Source organism: Centruroides vittatus, unplaced genomic scaffold (assembly GCF_030686945.1).
Source record: "Centruroides vittatus isolate TY-2023 unplaced genomic scaffold, ASM3068694v2 contig_754, whole genome shotgun sequence".
Taxonomy (NCBI): domain Eukaryota; kingdom Metazoa; phylum Arthropoda; class Arachnida; order Scorpiones; family Buthidae; genus Centruroides; species Centruroides vittatus.
The window spans coordinates 1475919-1496772 of NW_027122490.1; the positions used below are offsets into that span (position 1 = coordinate 1475919).

At 28.0% G+C, this 20854-nt stretch overlaps 1 protein-coding gene across 1 annotated transcript in view; it reads right to left on the reverse strand.

Moving 5' to 3' along the window:
* Nucleotides 1-103: 103 nt before the first annotated feature.
* The window catches only part of LOC136981415 (DDB1- and CUL4-associated factor 8-like), a 43899-nt gene continuing 23148 nt past the window's right edge, over nt 104-20854 (reverse strand). Inside the window, exons 5-12 of the mRNA XM_067277734.1 lie at nt 17698-17805; nt 16658-16724; nt 11524-11581; nt 8002-8109; nt 7794-7924; nt 7589-7708; nt 304-423; nt 104-231 (exon numbers count right to left, since the gene is read on the reverse strand). Coding sequence (XP_067133835.1) covers nt 136-231; nt 304-423; nt 7589-7708; nt 7794-7924; nt 8002-8109; nt 11524-11581; nt 16658-16724; nt 17698-17805 — 808 coding nt within the window. The 3' untranslated portion in view covers nt 104-135. The remainder of the gene's footprint in view (nt 232-303; nt 424-7588; nt 7709-7793; nt 7925-8001; nt 8110-11523; nt 11582-16657; nt 16725-17697; nt 17806-20854) is intronic.

Here is a 20854-nt window from a genome sequence, read left to right on the forward strand (position 1 = left end):
ACATCGATTTGATACTCGAATATATTAATAAGAGAAAGTCTACACAATTACTTCTGTTAATAAATATTAATTAAACAAAATATATTTGAACATCTCATCGGGCATTCATTTTCTAAATAAATAAATTGCAGTTTTTCAACTTTGTGTACACTGAATGATATGGGGAACTTCCAGTTCGTCTTCGCTGTCAGTGTCGTTGGAATTGGAATCGTCTTGACGTCGTTGTCTCGCCTTAAAAGTAAATTATAAACCGATTACCAGACAGAAAATTAAGAATGTTTTATAATTTTTTTTATAGCTTACTCTCCGTCTTGCCGCCAGACGAATGTTCTGGACAAAGAATGACAACATTTGCCTGTCGATGCCATCCATGTATCCTCTTTTGATCTCTTCTTGGCGTTCTCTCAGATTGGCACTTGTTTGCTAAATTAAAAAACTTTTATTACTAAGATAATTAGAAACTGACATAATGATACTTAATAATAATTATAGTATATAATAAAATGAAATCTTAATACTGTTTTTGTAACACACAACATAGCAAAATATTTATAAAAAAAATTTAATTTCGTATATTTTCTAGAGCTGCTAATAAATTTTTTAAGCAAATGATAATTATATAACAAACAAACATCTTTTTCTTTTAAGAAAATCTTATTTTAATCTGCTTGTTGCATATATTGTTTTTGGAATCCAAATCTACAAATTTTCACAAAATATTTTAATTGTAGAAAGTGGAGTTTGATTTTCTTGTAATTCAACTTAACTTGAAGTAATGTTTTTGAACAGCTTATGAATTTTTAAAATGGATTTGAACAAAAAGTTGGTGTATTGATATAACAACTTGTAAGAACCATTCATTTTATGAAAAATGCAATTTTATATTAATGTTAATATCAATGGTTTATGAATGACTAGTCTTTTACCAAGTGTGTGTTATTTGTTTTGTTGTATTGTGAAGAAGGATCCTGAATTTTATGCTTTTTTTGTGTCACTTAATGCAGAAACCTTGTAAAACTAATGATTCTGTTGATTTGTATATATGCAATTTTAATAATTTATTTTATAAAATTTAAATTGGTTTCTTGAGTGCCGCTCAATTTGACTTTTAAGAGAAAGTACTTGCCAATAATTTTAAATTTATATTATCCTCAACTTCCAAAAAAGATAAACAGCACCGATAGTTTCTTGACTGACCACAAAGAATATTAAATTTTAATTTTTGATTATTTTCCAGAAAATACTGTCCAAATTTCTGTTTTAGCATTTTATTGCTGTATTGAATCAGGATTCAAATTCACTTTGATTTTTAATCGAGTATTTTAGATTGGGTAATTTTTCCTTCCTTCATATGACGATTGATTCCATTGCAGAGTGGACCAATTACATAAAGGAAAGATTACGACCAGCATATTGTTCATATTCACCGATTTGCATCAAAAAAATTATATCAAGAAATTATTTTGAAGATATTTCATAATTGCATCCTGATTTATTCCAACAAGATAGAAAGACTGACTACAATATTAATTGAAATAAGACTCTAGATCTTTCATTTTTCAAAAAATTTTTATCAGCTTTTTTTTAAAGTGTAAAATTGTTTTGCACTAACTTTTTTGAAAAATATATTGCTATTACTTCCTATTTTGTTTAAAGTTATTAATTACAACTTTGTTCAACAAAGATTTCAGAAGTTGAGACAAATTGTAGTAAATTTGATATTCCATAAAGTTAAAGGCTGTTTATTTGATAACTGTACCTAAACTATATTTCAATCATATCATAGTACAACTGATTTATCCATCAATTTTGATAAAAGAATACACAATCTCTTGCTATAATATGGTAATTGTTGTCTTGATGAACATGTATTATTTAAACCTGTCTGATACATGTTTTTAAATGATTTACATCTGATTAATATTTATAAAGTTAATAATTCTATTTTTTATATCAAATGAGCTAGTTATGTATTATTAGTGTATTATATATATATATATATTATAGCTAACAATATTTAAAAAATAAAAATTGAAACACAACACATATATTGTGAAATAATACAAAAAAAAAAAAAAAGACAGTTGGCCTACCCTACTTTCAGTGATCAGCCAATTAAAATTACTTAATTTTTTTTTAATATAATAAAATTTTGAAATTAAGAAATATCTGCTATCTTCATACAATTCATTCCTGGACTTGAACAAATAATTTGAAATTATTTTTCTGAAATCACAGTTGAAGATACAATATAGTTGTATTATGGTCTCAATAAGACACACTGACTACTATCCACATTATAGCTTGAAAACAACTTTCACTTTCACCAGAATAGTTTGGTTTGTGACATGTTTACTCTGAGTACACTGTTGTCCACATTATATATTAATCTCTCTCTCTCTCATTAATATATATATATATATCATTTATTTTTTAAATAAATCCATCAAGAAATTTTCCTATACAGTGGTGCCTCATATAACGTACTTAATCCGTTCCAGGTGCACGTCCGTTAAGTGAAACGTCCGTTATACGAAACGCATTTTCCCATAGAAATACATGTTAAAACGTCTAATTCGTTCTGCAGCATAAAATAACCGTACTGTATCATTAAAAAAAATGAACATGGGGTGCGTTCTTTTATTCCTCCGCGTAACTCTGCGCGAGCGACATCCGTTTAAAAATTCCTGCGGAACGCGTTCCTAAATTCTGGTGGGAGTGCGCGCCGTCGAACGACAAAAACGGCCGCTTGTAGCAGTAGTTTACGGTGGAAAAGTAACATGGCGTCCTCCATGGCTCAGATAGTTTCGTTTCCGGGTCCATTATGTGGTTTTATGAATGAAAATTTAGAAATTGTGAAAACGCGAGTTAGCGCACACGGTGATGTGTCTTTACGAATTTTTTTTGAGGCTATTTTGAATGCTCTTTCAACAAATAATTCATTTTATGGTTAAATTTTTACAATTGGAACCCTTCTTTTGCCTTTAAAAGCTCATATTTTAGAATTATAGATTCCTCCATCACGATACTATCGTAGTGCGGGCGCTGCCATCTTTCTTTCTTTCACCGTCGTTCCTAAATGCCTACAAACAGCAGCGCGCTCCCGTAGTATCGGAGACGCAGAGCGACCGCTATTAAAGAACGCACCCATGGAGCAGTCACAAATTATGCCGGAAAGTCCGTTGTTCGCAGCGTCCGTTATTCGAGGCGTACGTTATACGAGGCACCACTGTACAATGTTTTTTCTCTTTTCCCTATTGATTATATCTTTTAATCTATTGACACAAGTACATAAATATTTTACCAATTTTGCAAATGAAAAACAATTTCTTCTCTTACAAATTCTCACGCAATAAATAAATAAATATGGTTCGAAGTAGAAGTTTTATAATAAATTATTTTTATAAGATATTCTAAAGATTTTAGATATTAACCAAGCAATTTTTTAAAAATTAATATTAAATAAAAGTTAAAAATATATCTATATATATAATTGACTACAGTTGCATTTTCAGATTACCTGTTTAACCTTATTAACACTTATTTAAAAATTTTAATTATTATCTAATGACATATTTATACATTTTGAAATATTTAAAAAAGCAACTTAATTTCATTATAAAATCAAAATTGACTTTGATTGCATAAGATTATACTTTAATTAAAAAAAAGCATTTAATTTTTATTTTTAATAGACAGCAAGATCATGCTTTTAAAATAATTTACATATTAAAATAATTTGTTTTTACAATAATTTCCAGAATAACACAATTTTTAGAATACAGGCAGCTTTGTTCTTTTGTGTTAAGTTACATAATGTATATACTCTACTCGCATATAAGACAAGGTTTTTATTCATTTTTCATTGCTTCAAAATCTAGGTTGTCCTATATGTGCGAGCAAAGAATTCTTTGAATTTTTGCAATAATTTTTGTGAATGGTGTGTTTGCATTTTTACTGGATGCTCACCCTCCGTGTTTAAAAACAAAAGTATTTTATCTGGGTCGTTTGAATCGTTCTTGTGTATTGTCGGAAGTAAAGATGAATAGCAATAGGAAAAGCAAAACTTGAATTAAATTCCAATTTGAAATTCCAAAATCACACGGGAGCCCGATATAAGTTTTAATCCATTCCCATGTGAAAACAAATGATTATTCGGAAATCAGAATTCGGAGAAACTCATAAGTGTAATCGAGGAAGAGTGAATTTGACTTAAGCATTGGCTAAAAAAAAAAAAGTTCCTGAAAAAGGTTTTTGTCCAGTTTACATAAATTATGTTGTCAATTTTACAAGATTTTTCCTTGAAGTTTGTCCTGCAAAAATGACTGGCATTTTAATGTGTGCATTTACAAGCATTTGACATTTTCTTTGTGATTAAACAAACTAAACTTAAATCGTATTAATAAATCAAATTTTCTTTATTTTGATCTTTAAAGTCACACCTTGTCCTATATGCTAGATCATCTTATAAGCAAATAAATATGGTATTTCCTGATGAAGGTCAATGAAAAGGACTAAAAACATTTGATTAGTAAATACAGTATTTTATTGCATAATTAATGGTTCCATGTTTGTTGTTGTAAATTTATGCACACGTGTGTTAAATTATTCTGAACATTATAGTTAAAGAAAAGAGCAAAAGAAGTCTTAAAACACATTTTGCATTTGAAAGATGAAATTTGTATTCATAAAAAGTTTATAAACAAACTGAACAAAAACAGGAAACTGAGAAATGTTAAATGTATATACAATTAAATATGATTTAGGCTTACTATACTTTATATTAGTGTTTCTCATTTCCCAGTCTTTTGCTTGTCCTGGGATTCTAGGATAAAAGTGAACTGTTTCTTGGAAAATCCCTGGACAGAATTAATTATTTTTAAGATATACAAAATATCTTGAAATCAAATGATAAATTACTTTAAAAAATAAAAAATAATTATAATATGTTCTGCAACCTTAAAAGTCATATTAATAATGCTGTGTAAGATATATATATGAAAAATTACCTTTGAATTACGTATAAATTTTCACAAATAGAAAAATTTATTAAGTTTGCTGGAAACTGCATACAACAATGACAACAACAAAAAAATACTTTTGAGTTGAAAATTTCAAAAAAATGAACTTAAATCAAACTTCTAACTTAAAAAGTAGTAATTGTTTTTAAATAAAACATAATAAAATATTATTGTAAATTTTTATAATAAGATTTTAAAAAACAAAGATGGTCAATACTCCAATCACTCAATCTGGTTCTTATTTTACTAATGAAAAGCCTGCTACCGAGAATGCCCTTTCCGATTCAATTCATGTGGGTGGAATTGTCTTTAATGCATTTAAGAGAAGACAGATGTGTTTTTCACCTGTAGCCTGGAAGATTTCTAGTTCATTTTCAAGATTGTAGTAGATCTTTTGCTCTAGTATTCTTGATTTGACTACCTTGGCTGCTTTAATAGAAACATCAGGCTTATAATCTGATAATTCAGCAGCTCATTTGGATTTAATAATCAGGTTTATGAACAAAAACTTCATACTTGCATACTTCGTACTCGTTTCTATCCTTGACCAATTTGCACAACCTGGCATAATGCAGTTATTGAAGTTACTGGGCATGGTTAAAAATTAAGACAGCACATGCACAATTATTCCAGATATTACAGGTTCTGACAAGTAAAGAATTTTCAGAGTCCTGCCACAAATAAGCTACGTATTGACCATTTGTAACATGCCATAAGAAAAATTTAAAAAACTATTAAGTAGGTTTAAAATTAATAAATACAAATGTATTCTGATAGTTTATGAGTTAATTATACTTTCTATATGCAAAATTTCCTCAACCTTAACACAAAATAAGAAAAAAGTGAACTTTTAAGAAATTTGAGGGATTTCCCGGCGTTAAAAAAACAACTGGGATCCTGTTTGAGAAACCCTACTTTATATTATTATATACTATATTATACTTTATATTATATAGGCTTATTATTATTTATACTTTTCCAGCTATATATAATAATATGCAGTAATACCTCGGTTTTCGTTGATTTTGGTTATTATCGATTTTTTTCGTGAAAAATTTGTCTCGGTTTTTTTCGTTGATTGCCTCAGATTTCGTCAGTGTGCTCAAGTGACCTTGCTGCTAATTTTGTGAAAACAAAGGGCGGCCCACACATTTTCCGGCGCAGTGTGGCATTATTTCTGGTTGTGTGAACATTATCCCACGATGGCCCACCATTGGCCAATGGTTTTGTTTCCTGAACACTCAGTCGTGGGTTCCACGCTTTGCCAGGGTGGACTGGCCACGTGAAGTTTTCCGGGTTTTGCCACATCTGTAATGCCTGAATAGGGCCAGTTACCCTTAAACGTATTTCCTGGAAGGCATTATTCCCCTCGATATGACCGTTATAGATGCATAAAACTACTATTACATGACAATTACATCACACTTTACAACGGGGTGATACCTATATCGCCCAGTGGTAAAGTGTGAAAGCTAGAAGCTCATGTCCAACTAGCTTCTACAAGACAAGACATTATTCCACATGTCTAGCCGAACAATTCCATTGCTTTCATCTTACACTAATTATCTTATCTTTAATCTTAATGCTTTTATCTTTATGTTAATTAGTCTTTTATGTTAATTTCTTATTGCTTTTAGTATTTAACATCATATTAATTCGCTATAAAATGTGTTTTTGGTATGTATTTTGGAGTGTCTAGAATGAATTAATTGATTTACATTGATTCATATGAACATAATTGCCTCGTTTTTTGTCAGTTTCGGATTTCACCGATAGTTTTTGTTGATAATCCGTCCAAAAACAGAGGTATCACTGTATCTGAAAAAGTATAAAATAATTTAATACATAATCATTATTGAATCAATTTTAACAAAAGATATATGATAAAGTATAGTGAGAACAATGTCATTAATACTTTTCAATTTTGTCTACAATTATTTACAAAAATTATATAAAAATCCTCAATATGTTAATTTAAAACACAGAACAGTTTAAAATAAACTTTTTCTTGACTATAAGGAAAGCCTGACTATTCAATTATTCCATGCAGGAAATTTATGTTGACTATAGGTTTAAATTTTTAAAAAGACATTTGTTTGTATTTCCACATGCATGTGAGTTGGCAGGCTGGAGAGTTTTTTCCATTATTTATTTTTCAAGATGACCAGATGTAATGAATCAGGTGGCAAGGAGAGAAAAATCGAGTTTGAGTTCAAAAAAGAATGGTTAGGATCTGTATGAAGTAGAATAAAGTATTTTTAACATAGGTGATAGGTCCTTTCTGTCGTAAATCATAAGCTGTATGTTGGATAATGATGTTCTCACCAGTATCAGTTACTATATTTCATAGTATACTGTATTAAGTTTTGAAAGATAAGCATATAGAAGTGATGTCTTCATGCTTGAAATGCATATATAAAAAATTTATAATTATTCCAACATAATCATTTTGAAAAATTAAAGATTAAACATGTTTTAGATTCTAAAAGGAAAGTTTAGTTTAAGATTTCACTATATAAACATTTCCATATTTTCATAATGTTTATTATGAAAATTAGTTAACTTACATCTTTTATTGCAGAGTAATTTGGAAGATTTTCTGAAGATGGCATCCAGATTTTAATATCACAACGTAATCCACTTGTTGCCAATATTGGACAACTGGGATGTGGTTCTAGGCAGTTAACCTATAAATAAAAACTTGTTAATTCCAGGTTTTTTTTATTTATTATAAAATTCTAGGTTAATAATAAATATGATAAATTCAATTACCACATCTGCTTCTACACCATTCAGACATTGGACAATATGTTCTGTGTCAGAATCCCAAAAATAAATATTACTGCAATCACTGCCACTAATAATATATTCACTCTTTGGTCCAAAATAGTTAACATTCTTAACTGTAAAAAGTAAATGAAATAATAAGAATAGTTTTATCTAATTTATAATCTTTGAGATGTTTAACTTTTGATTTTACCTGTGTGATTATTTCTATGACCTCGATATTTATGCTTATATTGAAGTACATCTTCATTGTTTAAATCAAACGTATAGATGTCTTCATCATTATATGAAGCTAATATTTCTGGAAAAAGTCATTTATGTTTAGAATGATAAAACACATACACACACATTTTATCTTCAAAATGCACAAAAGTCAACATATCTAATTTTATATTTAAAAATGGTGCTAAGGACACCAAAACCATTTTATAATTTAGAAATGTTTACAGCCTTAATAAAGGCTGGAAATATTTAGGCCATCCTCAGAATACATTTAAATCTCAAAATGGAACAACACAGAATAATTTTTAAATTAACCAATCATCAAGTTTTGTAATTTCTATAATACAGACAGTTTCTATAATATAAATTCTCAAAAATATTATAAATTTTTGTAAATAGTCTAAACTTCAATTATGAATTTCTATAATACAGGCAGTCCTCTACTTACAAACTTTCGAAGTTACGGACAAAGCCGACAGATGGTGGGTTAACATGAGTGTGAGAGGTAGTGTAAGGAACTGAGTCCGAACGTTATTTTTATTTTATTATTATTTCCGTTTTATTATCTTTTGTTTGGGGTTTATGTTTATTTAGGACGAAGGTTCCCCACCACTCTCTTGTTAGTAATGAAAAATGAAGATAAAACAACTCACGGAGAAATAAGCGCCATAGGAAACATCTTGTGCACTTGCGCTGCCCAGCGGAAGTAACAGTCCGCAGAAAAAAAATGGAGGGGGGAGTCCCCACAATCACTAGTAGAGAAATACTTGATAAACCGTCTTAAACATCCCAGAAAATTATGATAAATATTTTGTAAACGGTTTATAAGCTTTGTCGGAAACTTAAAGCTGCCAGAACAGAAAGTTAATGTTAGCAACTAAGTATGTAAATAAGAGGAGTAACCCAGCTCAAGTGTGACGTCACCTCACAGTATAAAACCTGTACGTTAACCGAAGAAGGAGAGGTGATTTCCAAACCGACGTGAATTCCAAATCGAGGCGACTGTGAGAGCGAGGTTAATTTGAAAGCGAAGTATTTTCTGATAGAAGTCCAGATTGATAATTGGACGATCCAAGGTGCTAAAGAGGAGTTCGATTGACGATTTGACGATATCGAAAGGATGGAGGAAATAGTTTTCTTCGTATAGTGAGGTGACGAATAGACGTTTAATTAGTAAGAGATTTTGTTCATAGTTTCTAAGTATTTGATTGTCGAATTTTCAAAGGGGAAATTACTATTAAGTTAAGCTAAGTAGCTAAGTTTATTGTTGGGTTGACTTGTTGATTTTCGTTAATAAATTTTGTTTGGAATTATTGATATTTGTACGTAGTACGTTCTAGTTGCTAATTAAATATATTTGAACTTTTGATCTGACTTGATATTTATCGTTATTATTACTAATCTTTCGGTGCACACTTAAAAGCCCAGGCCTGGCAAACTAATCTCAAATCCGCGTAAAGTACCCGTTAGGTTAACGGAAGTTTCACCGACCGTAATTATAGTCGGTTTCCTAAGATACTAAAATTAAGTACTTTACAGTAGGTGAGAGGATCTTAGCTGAGTTTGGACTGTAGTCGTGTGTCAATCGTGTGTAGTGTCATTTGTTTACTATTAAAGTGCAGTTGGTTATTTTTTTATCTACAGTCAAGTTTATTTTTGAAGTTTTACGTTAAAAACATTTACAGTACATACATATGTACATTTGTAGTTGTTTTAAATGAGTAATTTTAACAAATAATGTACATGTGATTGATTTGAATTTATACTTCCCTTTAACAATCTTAATTTAACATTATTCATGTAGCCTAAACATTACATAATTGTAAAAACAATGTTGTATTTGAGTTTTTGCACCAAACATCGTCTTTTCGAGTTACAAACTTTTCGACTTGCAAACGATCACTACGAACAGATTAAGTTCGTAAGTAGAGGACTTACTGTATATAATAAGGTTATTTGAGGGATAAACAATTACATATATTTAATATCAATCAATCAATCTTTATTATTTGATATAACGGATATTACTACATACATTTAATACGAATTGTCAATATGTTGTGAAAGTCTACTTGATGATTGGTTAATTTCTAATTAAAAATCTATTCAGTCAGCTCCTGCTTTATGACCACTCTTTATAAGTAATAAATATTGTGTTTGAAGTATATTTTTGTTGACCATCTCAGTAGTATCATATCATTCAAATTCTATTTTTCCAAGAATGTAATCTCAATGAAATTATGGGAATAGAGTGTAATGGCAGTGAATTTATGGAAAATACAATGGCTTGCTTTATAGCAGTTCAGTTTTAATGATGACTTTTTGAGCTTTGAATATTCTTCACTAGTAAACCAATATTTTTAATATTTTCAAAATACTATAATTTTGTATAGTTAACTGTAATTTTGTGTATAAAAGGCAATTTGAAAGCAAGTGAGAGTTATGCAATAGTGTGGTTTTATTTACCAACGTTAATTTTCAATTTATTATGAATTCATCAAACAGCTTTTCTTTTGTCTAAACATTTCTAGTGTCTAAATGCACTACTGGCAATTTGCCAGCTTTCAGCTGTCACTAGTGCCCTCCTCTCTATGTAATAACTATGAAAAAGCTATATAGAAACAAATTTAATTTTAACATATGTTCATACTCTACATTGAACAGGAGTGGATCCAAATGGATACAGGGGCTACAGTGGCATGAGTTCTTGACATTAAATAAATAAATTTTAATTGTTTTGTGTCAAAACAGTGTTTTTAAAAACATTTATAATGAAAAATATGGTATTGAACCATCCACAATACAGTTGTGTTGCACATGTTAATAAAAAGGTTCTTATAATTATTCAAATATTTTTATTTTTGAGTGAACTCTCCTTTTGGGTTATTGTCTGGATCCAGCACTGATAATGAATAAGAACTGAACAATGGACTCTCACAAATTGGTGTCACTAGATATTATTGACATTAAAATTATTCATATTTAATTTGTTTAGTGTTTAGTTTATTTTAGCAATTATCATCATCATCATCTTTCCAATATTACATTTTTTTATAATTACATCTACAATAAACTTCTAATAGAAGAAGTAAATGAAGAAATAGAAAAATAAACAGAATGTTTGAGATGATATCTACTAAACTGCATATGAATAAATGTTATATTTTCAATGGTCACTTCAAAGTTTGTAGGGTTATGTGAATGTTTTGTGACTATTTTATTTCAGTTCTAGCAATTTTTAAAGGTTATATTGTAGTGCAGGTTATACACCATCACAGTTTATCAAAACAAAAATGTACTATTTTAAATGTACACAGAAATCTTAAAAGTTTTATGGATACATAAAAGTAATAATATTGGTCCCTTGATGATGAACATTTATAATTGAAAATTATTCAGATAATTGTACTTTTATGCAATATTTTTTAAACTGAATTTTATATTATAAAAAGTATTTTCCATATTTATTTATACATAATAAAAATGAACTTACCATGTCCATTGTAATTATAAACAACTGAAGTAACATCTGCTCTTATATCACTATCAACCTATAAAAATTTTTACTGTTATGATTACTATTCTTTTTAAAGTAAAATAAAACAATGAAATGATCTAAATTCATTCTTAAAATGATTTTTCATAATGACAAATTTATTTACAACTGAATAATTATTTTTGATAAACAGTTATTTTTTTATCATTTAATATAACTTTCAATTATTAAATTCAATAAACTGAATTGATATTTGAATTTCTAGAAATTTTTTAAAACTAGTTCTCTTTTTTAAATAAAAAATTAAAGTAAATGCAAATAACATTAAGAGAGTAACAAGTAAAAAAGTAGCAACAATTTAAATATAATAGCAAACATAAAAAAATTATTGATTATTAATTAGAACTTGCTTTTGGTTTCAAATAATAGACGAAAAATTATAAACTAAACTAAAAAAGTAAATTATAATACATCTTAACATTTTTTAAACTTTTTATGAAAAATTATATGAAGAAATATATTATCTTACACACATTATCTACTATATTAAATAATGTAAAATTTTTCAATTATATAAAAATGTGCTTATAAATTTCAACTAAATAAATTACATTTAAATTTAAAAATAAAGTTTCAGCTTTTGTTTACTCATAATTTTATTTTAGATAACTTAAAAACTGATAGTTTTTTTAAACTATAAGCTAAAGTGCATCATCTCATTTCAAAACATTAAAAATTTTTATTTTTTATATGCAATTATCAGAAAAATTCAAATAAAAACACTTAAATCTAAAGTTCATTCTAACAAAATTAATTCACTTTGTACAATGCATTCTCACTAATCTGAACTGCTTATTGCATGGAGTTGTTTTGATTAGTAAAAACTTCCAACTATCAGGGTATATATAACAAAAAAGTGAATTATTACAAACATATTTTTAAAAATTTATTTTGTATTTGATACATATGTTTGTTAAAATATTCATATTTATTTAAAAAATTTATGTACACATAGTAGTTTTTTTCATTTCCCAGGCCTTTGCTTGTCCTGCGATCTCGAGAAAAACTGATCTGTTTCCCAGGATATAATTAATTATTTTTAAGATATAAAATAAATCTCAAAATGGAATGATATACAGTCAAACCTGTTTTTATGCGCTCTTTTTATGTGCGATTTTTATTTGTGCCTGCAACCTCAAAATATAATAATAATGCTGTGTAAAATATGTATTAAAAATTACCTTTTGAATTACATAGAAATTTTCAGAAATAGAAAAAAATTTATTGAAGTTTGTTGGAAACTTTCCAAAAAATTGCCTTTGAATTGAGTTGAAAATTTAAAGAAAAAAAATGATCTTAGATCAAACTTCTAACTTAAAAGGTAATTTTTGTTATTTAAATAAAACATAATACAAAATATTATTGTAAATTTTTGTAACGAGATTTTAAAAAGCAAAGATGGTCAATACTCCCATTACTCAATCTGGTTCTTATTTTAGTAATAAAAAGTCCTGCTACCAAAAATGCCCTTTCTGATTCAATTGCTGAGAGTGGAATCGCGTTTAATGCATTTAAGAGAAGACAGATATTATGTTTTTTCACCTGTAGACTGGAAGATTTCTAGTTCATTTTCGTGATTGTAGTACATCTTTTGCTCTCTGGTATTCTTGATTTGTCTACCTCGGCTGCTTTAATAGAAACATCAAACTTACAGTCCGATAATTCGGCAGTTCATTTGGATTTAATAATCAGGTTTATGAAGAAAAACTTCATACTTGCATACTTCGTACTCGTTTCTATCCTTGCCCAATTTGCACAACCTGACATAATGCAGTTATTGAAGCTACTGGGCATAGTTAAAAATTAAGACAGCATATGCTCAATTATTCCAGATATTACAGGTTCTGACAAGTAAAGAATTTTCAGAGTCCTGTCACAAATAGGCTACATATTGATTATTGACAATCTGTGATTAGGGATTGCAATTGCTAGATCCCTCATCCAGCACTTGGTGCTGGATCCAGCACTGCGGATCCGCAAATACTCAATTAACTTTCTAAATAATTGCGCAAAAGTCTAAATCGTCGCGTTGCCGCTTTGCTAACTACTAGACTGCTACTAATTACTTACTCACTACTTTACTAACACTAATAATTAAATTACTTATAAATAAACTATACTTTAATCAATCCAGCAAAATTTAATAAAATAATAATATATTCAATCACTTTTAATGATCTTCCTCAGTTACAAAAAAATACAACATTAACTATAGAACATAAAATGTGTTTCGAATAAATATAAAAAGAATAGTGCTTAATTACATCCCATTTTTTTTAAACAAGATACATAGATGTACTTCCAGGTCTGATAATTTTCGTATTGTATACCAACGTAATCCCACTGTTTTCAAACTTTTAAGAAATGATAAAAAGAAAGAGGATCGGAATTCAACAACAAGTATATATTCGGTGCCTTTACACAACCAACGTTTCAATTCCAAGCTTGTTTATGTGGGTGCAACGATGCGCAGTTTAAAACAAAGGCTCAAGAGCACAAATATACAATCAGTAAGAACCTTGACAACACTGCACTGGCATCATACGCAAGACAGAAGGATGTTAACGTCCAATGGGATCAAGCGACAATTATAAAAACGACGACAAATAGGCAAACAGTCAAACATCTTGAGAGATTGGAAATCTGCAAGGCGCACACGACAACTGGTTGTATAAACCATAGAGATGCGGACTCATTGTCTATCATGTGGAGATCCTTTTACATTAATTAATGTTATTAACAGACAATGCTGGTTTCATTGGATCTTATATACAGGGTGTTTTTTTTTTAACTGACGGTACTCAGAGACATCTTTAGAGCAATTTAACAGCCAGACTGTCACCAAATTTGGGAGAGTGACTAAGGACAACATGGGAAAGAGATTCTGCAAAAAGTAGTACCCAAATTTGCCAGTAGGGGTAGATTTGGCACTGTTGTAGCAAAACAGCTAAGAATCTGCATAAAATCCAGCTGCAATTAACAAACACACGAATGAATAATCAGACAGAGGTTTCAGTGTAATAACGAAAGTTTAATTAATCAGCAAATAACCTTCTCCCTTCTTCAATGTGATCACCGTCCTGCTGGACAACTCATTGCATCCTGAGCACCGTGTTCTCTATGGCCGAACGTAACATGTCCGCAGGAATGTTCATCACAGTTCGAGAAATGTTGTCCTTCAAAGTCATCTAGTTTGGGACACTACCAAGATAGACCTTGGACTTTAAGTAACCCCACAGGAAAAAGTAACATGGGGTTAGATCCGGGGAGCGAGGCGGCCATGCAAGTGAAAAAAAGCTACTGATGACCCTTTCTTCAGTGAAGTGCTGGTAGCTTTTTCGCTACAACAGCGCCAAATTCTCCTCTACTGGCGAATTTAAGTACTACTTTTTTCCATGTCATCCTTAGTCACGCTCGCAAATTTGGCGACAGTCCGGCTGTTAGATTGCTCTACAGATGTTTCTGAGTACCGTCAGTTTAAAAAAACACCCTGTATATATTTTTTCCACTATTTTGTTTATTTATCTATATTTTGTCCGTTTGGGCATTTTCTGTTAATTTTTATATTTATTCCGAACACATTTTATGTTCTATATTTAATGTTCTACTTTTTTTGGAACCGAGGAAGATCGTTAAAAACGATTGAATACATTATTATTTTATTAAATTTTGCTGGATTGATAAAGGTGTAGTTTATTTAACTTATTCTACTTCCAGTACATAGTTTTATATACTTATAAATAACTACAGACTAATATGTAGAGCCTATATATGAAAACTGGTAAGACTGATAGCCACTTAGCCACTGATTATTTGTCCTTACATTATTATAATATATTAATATAAATTAATCAGTAGAATTATCTTTGCTATTATTTAACTTAAAGATTACATTATAATTATAATCTAACTAAACATTTAAAGTTAACTATCTCTATCTCAAATGTTAAACTCAATCAAAGTTAAGTTTACTACCTAAATGTGTAAGTTTTACTGATTTATATTGACCAGTCTAAATAATAAAAGTTTCTTAAGTATTTTTTAAAAATGTTTTATTTCATTAAAAAACATAAATTGCAGGATAGATAGATAGACAAATAACACTTTATTGCACCAAAAATACATCCACGCTGGATCCATGCTGGAATGATTTCATCCAGCAAAAATCCAGCTGGATTCAAAACACTGCTGGATTGCAATCCCTATCTGTGATGTGCCATATTAAGCAAAAATTTAAAAACTAATAAGCAGGCTTAAAATTAATAAATACAAATGTATTCTGACAGTTTATGAGTTAATTATATTTTCTATATGCAAAATTTCCTCAACCTTAACACAAAATAAGAAAAAAGTGATCTTTTAAGAAATTTGTGGGATTTCCTGGGATGAAAAGAATTTCTTGGGTTAGAAAAACAGCCGGGATTACCAGGATCTTGTTAAAGAAACTCTAACACATAGTTCAGTTCTGGTGATCTAAACTAATTGAGCCAGAACCTGTTTAGAATACAAAGTTTTTTGGATTATCCAATATTCTATACATGATATATTTACTATGTTAATGTGGGGTTTCTCAATATACTGTAGTAGGATGAGCACATTGTATTATGTCAATATCACTGACAGTCAGGTTTTTGAGCCTCTTTCTGTAAGGAAGTGTATGACTGTATAGCAAGGTAAAGATGATAAACTTGTTTTCTATTACAATAACAAAATTTTTATTTATTTGAGGGTTTATACACACTGCATATTATGACCAGCACAAGGTAAGCTTGAAAACCATGTATTTTGTCTGAAAAGAGAAAGATTTCCAGATTTTTTTTAAACCTGTTTAAATTAATCAAAATTTCAAATGACCAAGGTTCAGATTAGCAAGGTCCTGCTGTATTAATTTTACAAACTTGTCATATTTAGAAAATATTAATAATTTATTTCTTTTTGATTTTGTCTGAAATATTTGAAAAATATACACACAATTGAATCAGATTAAGTTTAGATTAGTGAGAATGCAGTGTTTTTATTCTCTTTTAAATTTTGTTATAATTAACATAATTTCTTGAAGCTTTACACTTACTAAATGTCTTGGACAATATTTTTTCATAGGCTTTCCTTCATTTGAAATATACCTTTTGTCATAAATTCTGAAATAATCACAATAAAGACAAAACTTCAAATAATCAAAAACTAAAATTTGTCATATGTAATATTTTTGTCCTGTGCCATTATGCAACCCTGATTACACTGATATTCATGACAAAGAAGAACATTCAAACTAAACTTGACTAGTGAAAAGATGAGAATAAACTATATCTTATTAGTTTACATATTAGTATAAATTATTTTAGTACCTAGGTGGTCAAAAAATTTCAGATATTGTATGTTCAATTGGTATCTACTTGACCAATAAAATTCTGCCATTTTGTACCATCTGAGTATCATGATAGATGTGACGATGGTAGGCTGAAATAACCAAACTCTTAATGTAGTTTCCGTGTTAATGTTTGTTATATTATAGTATTTGATTTAAATAACTACAAATGTTATCTTATGTAGCAGTTTATCACACCAAGTGACCAATCTAACATATTTTAAAAATTCTTTATTCCTTGGTTGTACACAATTTAAAAAACTTTTAGACTGGGCACTCAGTGTGATGAACTCTTATGTAAGGTAACCTTTGTAAATATAAATCAAATACTATAATATATAACAGAAAGGTTAGAAGTATGAAATAATCTAATAATCTTAATCTTTGCTGTTGTTATTTTTTTCCTGAGCTATGCTGGGTTCATCTGTTAGTGAAATATATTTCTCATAGCTTATACTTACTGTAAGTCCTAATTTCTAATTGTTTTGAAAACTAATTCAAATCATATATCTATTGGACAATCTTTCATCAGTATTAAAATACATTTAAATCATAATTAATATTGTAAATGTGTATGTGATGAAAATTGTAGTAACTTTGATAGTGAATATCGGATTTTATTTTCCGTATGTTAAATTTTAGTTAATTATTTTTAAATAAAAGATTTTGTTGTTACTTAGTTTTAAATAAATCATAAATAATAATCATAAATTTTAAATAAACAAAAATGAATAAAGTTATTTTACCTGATATAGCAATCTCTTCCTCCAAGTGCAAATTCATATGATTTGTTTGGATTCACAAAAACTGAGTAGAGAGGTATATTTTTCTCATTTTCTGTACATTGTATTAGTCTGTAACATAATAAAATATAGTAAAATTATATGTTATAAAATTTGGAATCTGTGTGATATATATAAGTATCAATTAATCAAATTAATCAATCAATGTAAGATTTTTCATTACTTATAATAATAGAATTAAATTTCTTGCATACAAAAACACATAATTTTTAAAAATTAAATATACAGTATCTAAATTATTCATTCTAAAATAACTAACTTTTTTCTGTCCTATGGACAACTCTAATATTTTAATTTAAACAATTATTTCCACAATTTAAAACTGGGAAATTGTTAGAACTCCCCTCATGCAGTCATTAATAAAAAAAAATGATAATAAAATAGCCTTATGAAAAATAAATATGTAGCAATCATAGTTTATGACAATAGAATATTGTGTGATTTATATGAAAGGAACTGATTTAGCTCTTTAAGGCATTAGGAATAATGGAAATGTAACTCGCTAATTCAACAATTATAATTAGGACTTCAAAATGTAAAGAATCAATATGTTAGTAGAACTACAGTTCTTGAAACAGAATAATAATTCATTAGAATAATTAAGAGATTTCAAAGTTGTAAAAAATGACACTCATTTTTGTTTATGGATAAAATAATTTATCTAAGCAATAAAATTCATGTAAATTAAACCATCAAAGAATAAAGTGTTTTTTGAGTAGTTGAGTAGTTAACTAACAAGTCTCTGCTTTCCAAGTATTTATTAAAAATATAAATATCTAGTTCAATTAACATTTAGTTTTAAAATATTTCCTTTTTACCATTCCAAATTTTATAATAATAGAATACAGATTAAAACCTTATCTTTTGGAAATTAACACAGAACTTCAAAGTTCATAGAAAGAGCCTAGACATAAAATATTATTGGTGGTGCAGATATGTAAGTCAATTTGTAGATTGCAGCAATAAGATCACAAAATTTTAACCATTATTTTGTATAAATATTGACCAAATGCTTATTTATTTGTATATTTTTGTATGTGTATTTATATGAGTGACTATGTAAACAGTTGTGCATACTGAAAATTTTGGCAAAATTATTTCAGTACATGAATCTAAAACATCATGAATAGATTAGGATCATGATAAAAAAATAATATTAAATTTTTAATTTTATTTTTAATTACAAAATATAATTAAAAATAAAAGAAAACCAAGAGAAAGAGTAAAAAGTGAAGGAAATGTAACTAAATGATTTTAGAAATATTAAGATAGAGGGAAAGAAATGAGTACTTTTATCATTTTACAAAAGTTTTTTGTTGTCATTATTGTAATAGTATTACCATATTTATTTTAAATAAATTCTTTTTAAATCTCTGCACATGCTTTTGAGTTTTTGATTTGTCAGATTGATCTGTAAGTAGAATAAGCAGCTGTTTAGAAGCTTCAGCCATTGAAGAGTTTCTAACTATTTTTTGAATTTATGACTGTTTCTTAAAACTTTGTAACTATAATTAAAAACTACTTGTAAATAGTAAATATAAATTCATAAGTAAAAATTAGATACATACATAAAAATCACTAATTGATTTGCTTAAATTAGAAGACAATATAAAATCCAAAACATTTTGTCTAGCTGTACTCCCATGAGATCAAATATTTCTTTAATTAAATGTTTTAATTGCATATCATTGTTGTTGGAGTGTATCCTACTTGACTGAACCAGTACCTAGGAGTATAGCAGACCCAGTTAAGGCATACTGAACAAGCTGTTATTTATTTGTGATTATTAGCGTTTATCCACATTTAAGAATTTCCTATGTGACAGGTATTTAATATGGTAATATAATTTATACCTGTTCATGAGAACTATATACATATTAAGCTTCTTATCCATTCTTTACAGGCACTTTTATTTCAATTGCAAGTTCTGAATATTTATTAAATATGATTATTATTATTAAAATAAAATTCCCATATTTCTACGATAGAAAAAAATTTTTACAATTGTAAAGATTACTTCAACTATACATTATAAGACTATTTGAGTCTTACTTGAGTATCATTTATAACACCTGAGCTTAGAAATCTGCAATTGTTTTAATTCATGTAAGGTATTTACCTAGTGTTGCAATAAATAGAAATGATTTATATCTACAAATAGAAATTTCATGAACTTCAAGATTAAAACAAAACATTAAAAGTTAATTATCTCAAAATTGATTTATTTCTGGTAAGTATCTTGCCATTTAAAGCTCTTCAATTAATAAATTAATTGTAACTAATGTTAATAATGCAACATAGAAGTATCAGAACATTATGATAGTGAATGCTTCACAATTTAAGAGAAAATTCTTGTTATAATCATACTTGCACATGATATCTTAAAAATAGGTTGCTAAGTATCTTTAGAATATGTTGCTTTATGTCTTTAAAATGTGTTTAGTATATAATACTCTTATAAGCAGATTTATTATTATTATTTAAACAATATTTTGTCATTATCATTTTTAATTTAATTAAAATTTTAAACAATTTTGTTGATATTAAATGCAATATGCACTTCAATAGAACTTTAAAAGAACTTTTAAATTTGAAGAAGTAATAACGTGAATTGTATAGAATACGCAATTGAAAATAAACTGTACATTAAAACTATCTCATTGATTTATTATTTTACAGTTATGTGGAAATACTAATAAAAAACCTCCCATTTGATTAAAATGTGTATTGACATTTCATAGTTCTATCTTATTTTCTAATTAAAATTACATCATGTAAAGTAAAATTAGTTTTATTATTATACTTTATTAATCATCACTGAAAAATAATGAATGTTATAAAACTATCCAATCAATGACAATATCAGTTTTTAAAATTTGATACATTGATGTTTGCTTGATGTACAGAGTAAATTAAATAATATAAAATAGTGAAAAAATAACAATAGTTTGAATATAGTCATAAATTATGTTAATATATTATGTTTTTAGCAAATATCTAAAAACAGAAATAAAAATGAAGAACTGCACTAAACTATAATATAAAATTGTTTCAATTTCAGATGGTTGGAAGAGATGAATTCTATCAACATTTACAAGAA